The sequence below is a fragment of the Panthera onca genome, chromosome E1, assembly GCF_046562875.1.
Source record: "Panthera onca isolate mPanOnc1 chromosome E1, mPanOnc1 haplotype 2, whole genome shotgun sequence".
Lineage (NCBI taxonomy): Eukaryota > Metazoa > Chordata > Mammalia > Carnivora > Felidae > Panthera > Panthera onca.
The window spans coordinates 32232008-32247837 of NC_138352.1; the positions used below are offsets into that span (position 1 = coordinate 32232008).

The window sequence follows — 15830 nt, forward strand, 5'->3', positions numbered from 1 at the left end:
GGATCCTGATTGGCTGCCTTCAGTCTGGGTTTGGAAGGGGTGGAGAGAAGAGACAGGGCCATGGCCTCTGCCAGCATCCTCCCTCAGCAAGATCAAAGCCTCCTTACCTTCCCCCAAACTGAGGGTTCAGGAAACTGACCTGGGACTGCATGAACCAGAAGCCCTGTACCCCGTGGTGCCCAAGAGCAATGATCAGGCTGTCTCCCACCTTCCTCCCGCCCTACTTCTCACTCTCCTCACTGCCCTGGAAGCTGCTGGGTCTCAATTTTTCCCCACCCTGATAACCATCATCAAGAAAAGCCTCACTCAGTTCCATGGCTCTTCCAAAAGATTTATTGGTCATATTTACATCTATTGCAAATAGTGAAGAGGCAGTAAGGGCCCAGGCTCAGACCTCATCTCTGCTCCAGAATGTGAGGGTCCGGGGATGCCTGGGTCTTCCTGTCCCCTGGGAGAGACCTGAGATGCAGAGATCATTCCTGCCCCTTCTCTCAGGGTGTTGGACCACTCTCCAAGGGTTCTGGGCCCAGGGGCTGCCTCTTCAGTTCAAGGCACAAACACTGTGGTTAGGGATGGGCAGGCAAGGCATGGGGTCACTCCTGGCAGGCACCAGCTGGACCAGTCCATCTTCCCTCCCCTGGTCCTGCCCTCTTTCTTCCCCTACTGGTCCCATACTGGGCAGGGCCTGGCTGGGTGGACACTTAAACCCCACCCCAAGGCCCCTAACTCCTGGACCAGGACCAGCCCTCCTTAGAGGCTGGAGTCCAAGCACCATCAGTGTCCTGGACTGGAGCGGCTTCCCTGCCCTTGTGAGATAGGGGCACAGAGGGCTCACAAGGGGAGGTGGGTGGGGGGGCGTCCTTGGCTGGACACTGGCTGGACAGGGCCAGTCTCCCTTCCCCTTCTCAGAGCTTCCCTGTCCCCATGTGGACCCAGGGGGCAGAGCTTGGGAGAAGAGAGGGCAGCGATGCTTTCCTGTGCTCCCTCTCTTGCTTCCTGCTGACTCGGGGCAGCATCTCCCCAAGCCACAAATGAGATCCCTTCTGGCAGCACTGGTGGCTCTGGCGGTTCAGGAACCTGGACCCCTGCCTCACTGTGGCTGGCAGGCCATGTGGGCACAGAGTGTGGGGCCTGAGGCCTGCCCAGAGGGAGCTGCTGGGGAGACAAGGGTAAGGGATGGACTCCCTGGGGATGTCTGCCCACCCTCGTTGGCCAGCCCCACCTTGGCCTAGGCCAGGAGGCGGATGACCCCATTGTCCGAGCCCAGCAAGAGGTGGCGTTTAGTGGGCAGCAAGGCCAGGCTGGTGAGCGTGCCTCGGAAGTTCTCAGAGCTGAGCTTCGTGGTGGCCTGGGAGGGCGGCTCAAGCAGGGAGCAGACGCCGATCTTGTTGGCCACGGTGCCGGTGACCACCTCGCTGCCGTACAGGTCGAAGGTGTGGATGGGGTCAGATGCTGATTTGTAGTGGTGCGTGGGCTTCTGTTCCAGCTCCTTCCACACAGTCAAGGAGTGGTCAGAGGAGGAGCTGACCAGGACACTGCCCTCCACCGCCTGCTCAGGGAGAAGAGAGCCTCAGCAGGGCCTGGGCCCTCCCATGTGCCCACTGAGCTCCAAGGTCTTCTGTTTACTCGAAGCTTATCTCCCAGGAAGACAGGGGATCCTGGGCAGGGGACCAGCTGCCCACCCCCGCCACATTACATTAACACTAGTTAATATGTTAAAGTGTCTTTAACCTAGTCATCACTATCATTTGAGCACTTACTGTATCTAGGCATTTTGTTAGGCATGCCATATTACCACATTTAATTTTCATAACAACTCTATGACGTAGATGCTGTTGCTCCCGTTTTATAGAGAAAAAACATGAGGCTAAGAAAAGTTAAGTAATCCTACCAAGGTCACAGAGCCAGTAAGTGGCATTGCCAGGTAATACCCAGGTTGACCCCAAAGCCTTCCTTGGAAGGTCAGAACTTAGAGGTGCCTGAAGCCCTGGGGCCCCGGACAGAGTTGGGGGCAGCCTGCCCTTAGTATTGGCAGTGCATGTCCCCTGGCTCCAGTCAGGATAGGGAGGGAGTGCCAGTTGCCTGGAAAAATCCTCCCACATACAGTCCTGTTCCTCCTCCTGGTCCCTCCCTGGGCAGTTCCCCAAGGTCTGTGACTGAGAATGGGCGGGGGTAGGGGCAGGATCCCCATGCCCGGGTGTCCCTACCCCCACCAGGGCAGCCCAGCACGGGCCATGGACTCTGCTCAGTGGTCGGGGGCAGTAAACACCCTCCCAGCTGAGCTTTATTTAACCTGAACTGGGTCACGGACAGGACCTGACCCCTGATCCTCCAAGCAAGACAAATATGGACAAGGGTTACTCATTAGAACATCCCCAGGGAACAGCAGGGTCAGCTCGCCCCCTGGTTCCCGCCCCCGTGGCCTGCCTGCCGCCAGGGCCCCCTGCAGAAGAGCTGGCTCCTAACCCTCTCCGCCCATCAGCCATGGGGCATGTACGAGGGAGCCGGTCCTGGGTGGGCCCTAAGAGGGCCTGGAGCAGGGGCTGGGCTGGGCAGTGAGGAGGGAAAGGGGACCACGTCAGTCACCTTGATCTGCAGGATGTCCCCCTCATGGGCTGGCCAGCCACGCAAAACCAGGCCTGTACGGGTGTCCAGGAGCACCATGAAGCCCGAGGAGAAGCCAGCCACGACGCTACGGCCACTGGGGCTGACAGCCAAGGAGCGGACAAGCCCCGGGTTCAGCCCGCCACCCAGGCGGAACTCATGCTGCAGACAGAGGGAGATGAGCTAAAGCACTGCCACCCACTCCAACCCGTTTCTCCCTGAGGTCCTGTTCACCCCAAGCCCACACGGCTGAAAGGCCTGAGCCTCTATCCCCCATCGAGGGGAGAGCACCCCTTCATCCCAGATCAGAGTCCCACCCCCCAGCGTTTGCTGCTGTGGGTGATTTGTCTCCAAAGAGAAACTACACCCTGCTTCTCTCTTCAGGGTCTTTCCTCCCTGCTGGGCATCCAAGCCAGGGCTCAGGGAACCGAACGCCCCTGACCTGCAGGCCGGGCTTCCTGCAGTCCACAAAGCGCAGGGTCGAGTCAGAGCTGGCCATGGTGATGCTGGTATGGGGGGCAGGCATGACAGCCACAGCAGTCAGGGGCACCCGGCTGTCCCATGGCTCTATTACGCGAAGGGTCTTCCCTGGGAAGGAAAGGCACAGTGGATCTAGGGTCCCAGTAGCAGATGGAAGAACCCCAACCCTTCCTATCTCCCTGACATACCCTGTAACTGCCTCTTATCTCCCAGGGGACCTAAGAAAATACTAAAGATGATTTTTTGCCCCCCCCCCCCCCACCTTCCTGCATCCATGACCAGGCCAGGCTCCTGTCCCCAAACTCTTCACACAGCACCCCCTGACCAAATGCTACCTCTCCTCGGTCTACCTCGATGCTACTCCATCCCCTCCCCCTTTAAAAACCTTATTAACCTTATTTCTCCCTAACACGATGCCAAAAAATCATCAAGCAACTCTCTGCCAAACTTGTATGACATGGTATGTGTTAAGCCAAACCCCTATGTGCATTATCTTCTAAACCAGTTCTGATTCCCATTTTGCAGATGGGGAGCACTAACGCTTCCAGCATCAAAGTGACTTGAGCAAGGTAACTCCGCAAATAAGTTGGCAGAACCAATTCAAACTTAAGGCTAATGGATTCCAACTCAGGTCTAATTGCTCCTCTGTGCAGCCTCGCTGGGTTGTCCCACACCATATACCAAGACACCCCAACCGCCCAACCCTGGGTCCCCGCACCCAGAGGCCTGGCCTGGCAGGGCACGGCATGGCAGCAACAGAACAGGCCTCACCTGGGCCCACTCACCTGTGAAGGGGTCCCAGACGTGCACAGCCCCGTCACAGCTCACCACATACTGCGGGGCCTCGAGCTGGCCCACAAAGAAGACGCTCTTGCGGTGCTGGGCGTAGACGAGGCGTGGGGCCGTCTCGCTGGTGCCATCCCCAGAGTTGTAGAGTGGCCAGAGGCGCACCGTGCGGTCCTTGCTGCCACTCAGGAAGAAGTCCTCACTGCTCAGGGGCGCCACGCACTTGACAGCCCCCGAGTGGCCCGGGAAGCTCTGCAGGCGGATCTGATGGAAGTGGAAGTGGGCATCCTGCTGGCTCACGCCGATCTCGTACTGCCAGTACGCCAGCCAGTTCCCGCTTAGCCCGTGGGCGCTCCGCGGCAGCTCCCGCTTCAGCGCGTTGTCCTCCTCGCTGCTGGGGCCCCCACTGCCAGCGCCAGGGATGGGGCCCAGCAAGCCGGGGCTCTCAGGCTGAGAGTCATCGGGAATCTGGATGCGGTTCCCGACCAGCACGCTCCCAAAGGTCCCCGAGTGGCTGTCGTCCCGGGAGCAGCCCCCACTCTGGGGGTCCCACTCAGGGCCGGCGCTGGGCACCGTGGGCTCCACGCCGGCAGGGCTGCGACTGCTCGGACTGATGGTCTCCAAATACAGCCCCGCCAGCTCCCCAACCAGCTCGTGGTTGGGGATGATTTTCCGGATGATGTCACCTGGATGGGAGTGGGAGAGGTCCTCAGATTACGGAAGATGGAAGGCCGCTGCCACCACCCATCCAAGGCTTGGGAACCACAGAAAACAGGGCAGGTCCTGGCTGTGCAACTCTGGGCAAGTAACTCTTCATCTCCGAGCCTATTTTCTTCCACAGAAAAAGGTAGATCCATTCACACGAACATCTTCTATGTGTGCCGGGTGTTAAGCAGGGCATCAGAAATAGAATGGTAAAAGCCAGGGGGTGCTTTCCCTCCCAGGGCTTAGATTTCAGTAGAGGGACGATGACATATCTAACCACAGGGCTGCCCATCCTATTTAAGATGATGACACACATAATTGCTCAGCAGTGCCGGGCCCATACGGGAGGCTACAGAAATGGTGGGCAGCTAATTCCTCTCAGACAACTCCGGGAGATGTCAGTACGTCAGCCTGGTGGCCCTGCCGTCCCCAGGGATACTCTAGGCCAGCTCCTGTGCCTCCTTGCTGGCTAATGCTCAGTCCCTGTTTATACAGCACCTTGGAACTCTGAGGTCCAAGGCCAAATCCCTTTGCTCTGACCCAGAACACTGAATGCTCGTTACTGATTCTGGGGGCAAGGGGAGCATGGGGCCCTCCCCAGAGAAGAGACATGGCCACAGAGGCTTTGCGAGGGAACGTGATGGGGCAGTACCCAACAGGCAGGAGAAGGGCACGTAGATTGTGTACGCCATCTCCAAGGTGAACACCTTCTGCAGCTCGTCCAGCAGGGTAGGGTCCACCAGCCGCTGCCGCCCATCGGAGAAGGCCACCTCTGGCAGCTGGCCCTCACTGCGGCCCACGGGATCCAGCTTCAGCTCCTGTGGGCAGGGAGGCCCAGGGAGTCAGCCGAGTTCACGGCCCCTGCCCAGCCCAACCCAGCCAGGTAAGGGGGGTAGGTCTGCCTACCTGGTGCCGAAGCTCATGCAGCTGAGAGAAGACTTGAAAGAAGGTGGCCACAGGTTCACTCAGGTGCTGCTGGACCATCTCCTGCCCAATGCGCAGGCATATGAGGGCAATGAGGCTGATGGTTTTCACGCACAGGACAGTCCGGGCCTGGGCCCCACTCGGGAACCTGGAAAGAGAGTTCATGAGCTCCAGCACCCCCCACCTCTCCACAACTCTGCGGGACTTGCCCAGAATCTATGAAAAGCTTTAAGTGAAAAGAACTACAAGACAAATTTGATCCAAACCAGACGAGAGGAACCGGAGGCACAGAAAGAAGATGTGGCTTGTTCAGGGTCACACAGCTGGATCAGAACCAGGAATCCTGATAACCAAGACTCCTGACACCCAGTCCGGTCTCGTCCCCAAGCTTCCCAGCCCCTCCTGGGTAGCTCCCTCAGCTGAGCTACTCCCACTCCCACAGGGGTGGGGCAGGAGCCTACCCAGTGACGAGGGAAGTGAGGAAGCTGAGCACGGGCAGCAAGACCTCGTGGCTGATTCGGGGCAGGATGTCCATGAGGGTGGTGTCCGAGAGGTACACGATGATCTTCTGGGTCAGAGTCACCGCTGCCAGCAGCCCCGCCTCCTTACGGCTGTTCAGTCGACTGGGGCCTGAGGTGCCACCTGGGGCCACCTAGGGCCATAGAGAAGGTGAGGGCCAGGCTGTCCACGGACCCCGTGGGGCCCCCAGGGATCCCAGGTCCACCCTCAAGCTCCTTGACGTCCCCTGGGACTGCCAGTCAGTAACTGACCAGGTAGCTGATGTAGGGCAGGTACTGGTAGGTGAGGACAGGCTCCCCATACAGATGAGCAATGTGGAGGAGGCAGCTGAGCACGGGCCCCGACACTATATCACCCAGCACCGGTCTCTTCTGATAGATGTTGCCAGCACTCAGCGGGGGACTCTCACCACTGCTCACGGTGAACTGTTGCCGAGTGGGCCCTGCCGAGGAAGAACCAGCAGCCTTGAGTAGCTAACAGCAGGCAGGAGGCAGGGCGGCCTTCCAGGAACTGCGGTAGCCACTCCTCGTCACCCTAGCCTGGGGGCCACCCCACGCCCTACCCAAGGAAGGAAGTAGCTTACAGATGGGGTCCCAGGACCTGCCTGGGAGGTGGAAGTAGGAAGGATCCCCTGCAGGGGGCTGAAGATAGACAGAGGGGCTGGGACGAAGCCCCATCTCCAGCACCAACCACAGGCCTTACCAACGTAACAAGATGTCAGCAGGCGGAGCAGGTTCCGGGCCACGTAGCGAGAGGCCACTGTGGGACCAAGCTTGGCAGATAGCCAGCGGACCATCTTGCAGGCTGTATCTGCAGGGCAGGAACGGGCCCTGAGCTCATCAGATAATGGTGACTTGCCACGCCTCCCACCCCACCCCAGGGCACCTCTCCTGGCCTATCCTGGCTGCAGACCTGCCGAGGGGCCCAGTCAAAGCCGGGTGCCCCACACCACCATCCTCTATTTAGCAGTGGCAGAGGTGGCCTGTGGCTTTGGGACTGCCCCCACGTGGCCCTGGCTTTGGGGCTACTCCAGGCTCCTCTCCTTCAGCACACCTTGCAGGAAGGTTATCCTTTCAGCGAATCTTCCTAAGCTGCTAAATGAGGCCTGGCCAGGCCCTGGCTCCCTCACCCTATGGCCTGTGTTCCTTCTTCTTCCTTCCACTCTCTCTGTCTAAACTTCCTAGGTTTGCACTGATTCTTTTTTTTCCTTCAAACTTTTATTTAAATTCTAGTTAGTTAAAATACAGTACTATAAGGCCGCCTGGGTGGCTCAGTTGGTTAAGCGACCGACTTCGGCTCAGGTCATGATCTCGCAGTCTGTGAGTTTGAGCCCCGCGTCGGGCTCTGTGCTGACAGCTCAGAGCCCGGAGTCTGCTTCAGATTCTATGTCTCCCCCTCTCTCTACCCCTCCTCTGCTCATGCTCTGTGTCTCTCTGTCTCTCAATAATAAATAAACGTTAAAAAAAATTTTTTAAAAATACAGTACAATATTGGGTTCAGGAGCAGAATTCAGTCCCTGATTCTTCAATGGAACCATGACAACCTTAGAGCCTCACACATGCTGTTCCCACTGCCTGGTATGCTCTTCCCACTATAAACCCTACCATTTTGCTTGCTATCTCCTATTCATTGGACCTCAACCAGCCCTACTTTCATGGGACCCTGAAAACTTGATCTAAGCCCCATTTATATTCCCTCATAGCAGCCAGTCCTGTTCTTTACAGCACTAACATGACATTTACATGACACTGTCTACAGTGTGGCATCTCCTCGGCTACAGGTGCGCTCCAGGAGGGCAGGCCCACATCTGTGCTGTGTGTGAATCTGCTGCACCCACGGCTTAGCAAAGACTAGGTACTCAGAAATGTTGAATGAAAACCAGAGTGACGAAAAGCTAATACCCATTCTTCTGAAACTATTCCAAAAAATAAAAGAGGAAGGACAACTTCCAAATTCATTCTATGAGGCAGCGTTATCCTGATACCAAAACCAGATAAAGACACAAAGAGAACAACAGGCCATTATCTCTGTTGCACATAGATGCAATATCCTCAACAAAATGCTAGCCAACTGAATCCAACAATACATTAAGAAAATCATTCACCGTGATCAAGTGGGATTTACTCCTTGGGATGCAAGGGTGGTTCAATAGTCACAAATCAATCATCATGATACATCACATCAATAAAAGAAAGGATAAAAGCCATATGATCATTCCAACAGATGCATAAAAAGCACCTGACAAAGTACAATGTGCATTCATAAAACCCTCAACAAAGTAGGTCCAGAGGAAACATACCTCAATATAATAAAGGTCATATATGAAAAACCCACAGCAAATGTCATCCTCAATGGGGAAGAACTAGGAGCTTTTCCCCAAGGTCAGAAACAAGACAAATATTTCCACTCTCACCACTGGAAGTCTTAGCCACAGCAATCAGACAACAAAAAGAAATAAAAATCATCCAAACTGGTAAAGGAAGTAAAACTTCCATTATTTGCCGATGACATGATACTATTTATAGAAAACCCTAAAGACTCCACCAAAAAACTACTAGAACGGACACATGAATTCAGTGAAGTCACAGGATACAAAATCAATGTACAGAAATCTGTTGCATTTCTATACACTAAGAATTAAACAGCAAAAAGAGAAATTAAGAAAACAATCCCATTTACAATTGCACCAAAAACAGTAAAATACCTAGGAATAAAATGAAACAAAGAGGTGAAAAACCTGTATCCTGAAAACTATAAAACATGGATGAAAGAAATTGAAGATGACACAAAGGAATGGAAGGTTCTTCCATGGATTGGAAGAATGGATATTGTTGGAATGTCTATACTAGCCAAAACAATCTACACATTTAATGCAACCCCTATCAAAATACCAACAGCATTCTTCACAGAATTAGAACAAACAATCCTAAAATTTGTATGGAATCACAAAAGACCCTGAATAGCCAAAGCAATCTTGAAAAAGAAAAAGTGGAGGTATCACAATTCCATACTTCAAGTTATATTAATTACAAAGCTGTAGTAATCAAAACAGTATGGTACTGGCACAAAAATAAGCACATCAATGGAACAGAACAGAAAACCCAGAAAAAAGCCCACAATTACATGGTCAATTAATCTTTGACAAAAGAAAGAATATACAACCGGAAAAAGTCTCTTCAGCAAATGGTATTGGAAAAACTGGACAGCTACATGCAAAAGAATCATACTGGACCACTTTCTTACACCATACGCAAAAAGAAACTCAAAATGGATTAAAGTCCTAAACATGAGACCTGAAACCATAAAAATCCTAGAAGAGAGCATAGGCAGTATTTTTCTGACATCAGCCATAGCAACATCTTTCTAGCTATGTCTCCTGAGGGAAGGGAAACAAAGGCAAAAATAAACTTTTGGGACTACATCAAAATAAAAAGGTTCTGCATAGCTAAGGAAATGATCAACAAAACTAAAAGGCAACCTTCTGAATGGGAGAAGATATTTGCAAATGACATATCCGATAAAGGCTTAGTATCCAAAATATATTAAGAACTGATACAACTCAACAGCCAAAAAAACAAATAATCCAATTTAAAAAAAGGCAGAAGACATGAACAGACATCTCTCCAAAGAAGACATCCAGATGGCCAACCGACACATGAAAAGATGCTCCACATCACTCATCATCAGGAAAATGCAAATCAAAACTACAATGAGATACCACCTCACACCCGTCAGAATGGCTAAAATCAACAACACAAAAAACAGTTAAGTGTTGGCGAAGATGTGGAGAAATGTGCAGTGCTGGAGGGAATGCAAACTGGTGCAACCACTGTGGAAGGTGCTTGGGAGGTACCTCAAAAAGTTAAAAATAAAACCACCCTCTGATCCAGTAATTGGACTACTCCCAAAATATGTAAACACTATTTCCAAGGGACACACACACCCCTATATTTACTGCAGCATTATTTACAAGAGCCAAACTATGTGCAGCCCAAGTGTCCATCAACAGATGAATGGATAAAGAAGATGTGGTACACATGTACAATGGAATATTACTCAGCCATAAAAACGAATGGTATCTCGCCATTTGCAACAACATGGACGGCGCTAGAGAGTATTATGCTATGCAAAACAAGTCAGAGACAAATTCCACATGATTTCACTCATGTGTGGAATTTAAGAAACAAAACAAACAAGCAAGGAAAAAGGGAGAGAGAAAAAGAGTGAGAGGAAGAAACCAAGAAACAGACTCTTACCTATAGAGAACTGATGATTATCAGAGGGGAGGTGGATGGGGAAATGAGTGAAATAGGTGATGGGGATTAAAGTGCACTTGCTGTGAGGAGCACTGAGCAATGTACAGAATTGTTGAATCACTATACTGTACCCCTGAAACTAATGGAACACTGTATGTTAACTATATTGGAATCAAAAGACAAAACAGAACCCTGAGGCACCTGGCTGGCTCAGTGAGAACATGCGACTTGATCTCAGGGTCATGAGTTTAAGTCCCACGTTTGGGTGTAGACATTATGCAAATAAATAAGTAATACGATAAGATAAAAAGACAAAACAAACCAGAGGACTGTTTTACAACACCTCGACGCCTGAGAACTCACCAAGAAGGATCTTCTGTTCTTTGCCCTCCGACTGCTCAGTTAGTGGTTCCTCCTCTTCCTCCCCATCTGTGTCGCCACCACGGGCCACGACAGTATCCATGGACAGCACCGTGTCAGAGAGAGTGAGCTCAGACGCCCTGGTGATGTCGTCTTGCTCCCCCTCTCCCTCCTCCTCCTCCAACACCACACAGCCTTCCTCCTCCTCCTCTTCCTCCTCTGAGCCTTCGCTTTGCTTCAAGTCCTGGCTGCTGTCACCTGACCTGAGGCTGCTCTTGTCCACAGGAGCACCCCCCTCATCTGCAGCCCGTTCCTCGCCCAGGGAGGTCTCACTGGTGCTGCTCTTGTCGCTCAGCCGGCCTAGGCTCACAGCCTCAGCTTCCTGGGGCTGTGGGGACTCAGCCACATAGAGCCCAGCTTGGAAGTCTTCAGTCTCAGGGAGGTAGGCCTGGTCATGGAAGCTGACACCAGACGTGTAGTCCGGGAGCCCCAGGCCCGAGGAAGCAGCAGGCTCACCATCCATCTGAATTTCCTCCCCAAAAGCACAGGGGCTGGGCCTAGCCCCTGGGAGCTCACTCTCCTCATCCTCAGTGGCCCCCACCAGGCCCTTGCTTTCCTCCTGGGAGGCCTCCACACCAGCCAGCACCTGGAGGACGTGGGGCAGCAGGTGGATGAGAAAGGCCTGCAGGCCCAGCCGCACCATCAGCTGGGCCACAAAGCAGTCAGTGTACAAGTAGAAGCGGCCGTGTAACCGGCAGGGGCTCTCATAGGCACCAATGAGAGGCTTCAGTAGGTACTTATTGGCATTTTTGGGGCCCAGGGCCTTAGCGACAGGTTCAAATAGGTACCAGGCTGTGTACACAGCCGTGTGCTCCTCAGACATGAGTGACAGCACGAAGGGCAGCAGGATCTCCAGGCCCTCCGGGGTGATGTCACTCAGCACCGCACCCAGTTGCTGCCACAGAGCAAACACCAGCTCCCGCCCCTGGGCCTCGTCCTCCACGCGTCTCGCCTGATACAGGAGGATGAACTTGTGCAGCGCCGGGAAGTACGGAGGGAAGGGAACCACGGAGCTGAAGGGGCTGAGGAGCTGGGCCGGACAGGGTGGAGGCAATCCCCGGGAGATGGGCCTGTACTCAAAGAGTGGGGCCAGCTTGCCCCTCCCTGCTGTCACAGGGCCTTCGGGTCCACTGAGCTGCAGGAGCATGTCCAGCACGGGCTGCAGAGACACGGGGATCTCCTTGGGGTGGCGTGTGCAGAGGCCCCGAACGGCCTCGAAACGTACCCACAAAGGCGCGTCAGGCTGCAGTGTCCGGACCCTGGTGGCAAACACCATCTCAGCCAACAGGACACCCAGCGCCTGCATGTCCCGATGGAAGAGGTCCTGCAGCTGCACGGGTGGCTGGACCTGGGCATGCTCAGGCACCTCCAATTGGCCCCCTAGGCCTTTGGTCAGGAAGTTGCCTAGTTTCTCCAGCCCTTCCAGAGCCTGCACAGGATTGAAACCCTCGGGAAGAAGAATCTTCCCCTCCTCACCTTCCCCAGGGTCGGCCCCAGCAGCTTTGTTCCTGCGGCCTGCTCGAGAGGCCGAGGCCACTGAGAAAGACAAGAGGCCTGGGGAGGCTTGACTGGAGGAAGATGAGGAAGAGCCCAGCTGGTCACCTGCTTTCCCTGCGAGGGAGATAGAATCCAGAGCTTCTGTGGCCTGTTCCAAGTCATCTTCCCCTGCCACGGGCCTCTCCCTGGCCCAGCCAGCCTCACAGGGAGTGGCCTCCAAAACCAGCCTGCCCACCCCATTTGTAAGCTGTCCTGGTAAGTCCTCCCGGCCTATGCTCTCCTGGATGGTCTGGAACAACACTCTGGGGATGAGTGGAGGCTCAGGGGCCAGGGCAGGAGCCCCAGCCAGGCGTTGGGGGTGTGGCTGATCGAAGAGCTGCACCACGCCATAGCTGGTCAGGTGTGTGTGGGCATCCACCAGGTGCAGGCACACATTCTTCTCTTTCACAGCCTCCTTGCCCTGGAGTTTGTAGCCAAATGTGAGGTCAATCCAGTGGTGCAGGTCCTGGGACACCTCTCGGCTCTCCAACAGTGCCCGGTGTGCAGACACGAACTCCTGACTGGAGCCACACCAGGCTGGCACATCTAGGTCAGGCATGTCAGGGTGGATGGAACAGAAGATAGAGGGATCGGTGTAGAACTCAGGAATGCACTCGTCGGGTGTCCAGTTCTGCATACGTTCCATGCTGGCGGGATACTCATGGGGCTCCCACTGCGCCCGCACATGTCCACAGAGCACCGACCGGGGTGTCCTCCGAGCCTTGTACACATAATATGTGATGTCGGAAAGCACGTCCGAGATGTGGTGAGGAACGTGAGGTGGCTCCCCGCCACCCGCACCACCTGCTACAAATGCCTGCCGCGTCATCTCGTATGTGAAGTCCAGCTGCTTATCCCCCTTGTTGAGGCGGAACTTGGACTTGCGCAGGTCTCGAAAGCGCCCGTGGGGTGTGGTGAAGTCCACCACCCAGGGCAGCACTGGGTGGTAGTTGGGATCTCCCTGCCGCCGACCTGCCAGCCTATTTAGCTGCATGAGGTAGTGAAAGTTGCTGATGCGGCCATGGACCCAATCCAACACAAGGCCTCTAAGTTCCTCCCGGCAGGTGGGACACCCAGCCCCCCCACCTCCCTCCTCTCCAAGTTCAGTGCCTGGCCCAGCCCTCGATACAGGGGTCTCCTCATTCTCTTCCTCCCTGGGCCTCTCGTAAGCACTCAGGTCCAGCCGGAGCTCGCTGCAAAGCTTCTCATCCACAGCGATGTGGTGCAAAGTTAGGGCCCCGCAGGCCAGTCCCTGGCGGTGACAGGCATCCATAGCCCTCAGCACACGGAAGAGAATGAAGAGCACCTTGGCTTGGCTGTTGGTCAGCTTGGCAGGGCTGAAGGTGACCACATCGTGCAGGGAAAACTGCACATAAGGGTGCACCACGTACAGCATCTCTGGCGACTCCAGCAGGGCCTCAGCTCGCAAAAGACTGGGACAGGCCAAACTGCCCCGAGGGGGACAGGGACCATCTCTTGTATATGATGGGCACTGGGTAAATTCACCCACTGACAGGAAGGAACAACCATAGACCCTTTGCAGAGCCTGTCGTACTAAGTCCAGGGCAGGGACAGCTGAAGGGGCAGGGCTATGACTATACGGCTGCCCATAAGTACGATAAGCATGGCGCCACAGGTTGCGATAATTCTGGGCAGCCACATCCTGCATGAAGCGAGTGAGGGTCTCAGGGCTGCTGGACCCTTCCTCGAAAGGCAAGCCGCCACGGAGCGGGTAGGACAGCCTCCGCTTCCGCAGCCCGTGCACCTCCACGCGCGTCCAGCCGGGGGGCAGCTTCTGCACGGAGCGTTGCAGAAGAGTCCTCACTTCCGCCTCGCTCAGGCCCTCTGCCCGGGGGCAGGGTCCCAGGGGCAGCCGGCGCTCGCGGAGGCTGGCCAGCCAGCGCGCGGGCACTAAGGCCACCACGTGGGTGCCCCCCGGGGCCGCAGCCAGCTGCCGGGCATCGATGTTCAGGTCCCTCTCCACGCTCTGGAGCAGCTCCTCCATGTCGGGGCTTGGGGGCGGGGACCAGCCTTCGGCCCCGTTGGTAAGAGCGACTTCCCGCCCCCTGCTCCCCGGGGCCATCCCCTCCTGGCCGCCTGGGGGCAGCGCGGGGCTGAGCCCGGCCACGGCCCTTCCCGCGACGGCTTCCGGGGTGCCAGGCCGGGCGGGTAGGGACGGGCGAGGGACCCGGGCTGAGGCAGAGGCGGGGGCGGAGGGGCCGGGGACAGAGGAGGGGAGGGCGGGGACGCTCTTACCCCACTGCAGGGTCCTGCGCTCCGGGCACAGCCGGGCAGGGGCTGCGGGGCGCCCGAGCCTGGCTCTGCCGTGACCGGTCAGCTGACTCGGCTCACGTGATCGCCCCGGCACGGAAACAACCGCACGTGGCTCAAATGGGCCGGTCGGACCGCGCCTCCCGCCGGCGCCACCGCCTGGCAGGCCTCGGTGCCCTCCCTCCCAGTGCAGTTGTGGCTTCGCTCTCTCGGGGTGCAGGAGAGGGGGATGCTGAACAGCCCATGAGATTTCCCTCCCTGCTTCCTCCTGCACGCACCAGGACGTGGATTTAGGAAGGATTTTGCCGGAGATCCCAGCCTTTAGCGGGCTGATACCACCGCCCCTCTGGTTTTACAGATAAGAAACCGATGGCAGAGCCGGGCTTTTGACATTAAGTCCCTTCAGCGCCTCCATGCTGCCTACCAAGAGAAGGAGCTTTTAATTTTCCAATACATTTAATCAGTAGCATTCCATTTGGCTTTTACAACACCCCTAAAATACAGAAGACAGTTAATACTCTTTATATTTCACAAGTCATAACCAAGAGCCGCCAAAGAGACTTGCCCAAGTGGCAGAATGGCAACTTAGAAGCTGGTGCACACACTTTCTGTCCTACAGTACCTCCCCCCCCCCCCCCCCCAGCCCTCTCAGGGCTCTTTCTTTCTCTCTTTCAAATTCTGAGCCATCTGAGAGGGAGAAAAGTGGCCCAGGCCCAGAGGCCTGTAGTTCTTGGGAGGAAAGGTTCCCCCCAAGACTTCCCGTTGAAGATCTGCCTCTGAGGTGCCAGAGCCTGCCTGCTGTGGTCAGAGCCTTGCAGTTGCTACCTTGGCTAGGGGAACGGTGCAGCACAGGACAGGGAGCAGAAACCAGACAGCTGGTGCCAAAACTATCCGGGGGGTCTCGGTTCTGACCCATTTGAAGACATTGTAGCAAAACCACTGGCTCTGTTTTTTTGAGTCTCACTCCTAGCAGATTTTGCCTCAAGTAGGAGTTTGGTGTAGAGGGAGGAATCCATAAAGGCACTCAAGAAAAACTACTGTCCCGGGGCTCCTGGGTGGCTCAGGCGGTTAAGCATCCATCTCCACTTCGGCTTGGGTCATGATCTCATGGTTCATGGGTTCGAGCCCCACATCGGGCTCTGTGCTGCACTGAGTCTGCTTGGGATTCTCTCTCTCCCTCTCTCTCCCTCTCTCTGCCTCTCCCCTGCTCATGCTCTCTCTCTCTTTCAAAAGTAAATAAATAAAACTTAAAAACAGTTTTTTAATTAAAAAAAAAAAAAGAAAAACTACAGTCCTAATTAGAGAGGAAACAAATGGTTCAGCTATGAT

The 15830-nt window shown here is 55.1% G+C and overlaps 1 protein-coding gene across 3 annotated transcripts; it reads right to left on the minus strand.

Annotated features, from left to right (window-relative positions):
• Positions 1-315: 315 nt before the first annotated feature.
• On the minus strand, positions 316-14602 carry WDR81 (WD repeat domain 81). 3 transcript variants are annotated; one of them, XM_060646919.3, is made up of 10 exons: positions 10638-14599; positions 6721-6828; positions 6270-6460; positions 5961-6151; positions 5482-5647; positions 5228-5393; positions 3870-4556; positions 3047-3192; positions 2587-2766; positions 316-1549 (listed from the first exon to the last, which is right to left on the minus strand). In XM_060646919.3, the coding sequence occupies exons 1-10, from the start codon at positions 14311-14313 to the stop codon at positions 1229-1231; spliced, it is 5832 nt and encodes a 1943-aa protein (XP_060502902.3). In that variant the 5' UTR covers positions 14314-14599; the 3' UTR covers positions 316-1228. The 3 variants fall into 3 exon arrangements, with proteins under 3 accessions (XP_060502902.3, XP_078293711.2, XP_060502903.3); XM_078437585.2 differs by lacking the exons at positions 316-1549; positions 2587-2766 and having other exon boundaries at positions 3061-3192; positions 3856-4556; positions 10638-14601; XM_060646920.3 differs by lacking the exons at positions 316-1549; positions 2587-2766; positions 3047-3192 and having other exon boundaries at positions 4123-4556; positions 5283-5393; positions 10638-14602.
• Positions 14603-15830: the final 1228 nt, after the last annotated feature.

What these genes read in the sequence shown, in the direction of transcription:
- WDR81 (XM_060646919.3), bottom strand. Translation starts at nt 14,313, where the DNA reads ATGGCCCCGGGGAGCAGGGGGCGGGAAGTCGCTCTTACCAACGGGGCC. An exon ending in CTCACTTCCCTCGTCACTGG is followed by an intron (nt 5,648 to 5,960) that starts GTAGGCTCCTGC and finishes CTCTCTTTCCAG; the next exon opens with GTTCCCGAGTGGGGCCCAGG. An exon ending in GCCCTTCTCCTGCCTGTTGG is followed by an intron (nt 4,557 to 5,227) that starts GTACTGCCCCAT and finishes ACTCCCATCCAG; the next exon opens with GTGACATCATCCGGAAAATC.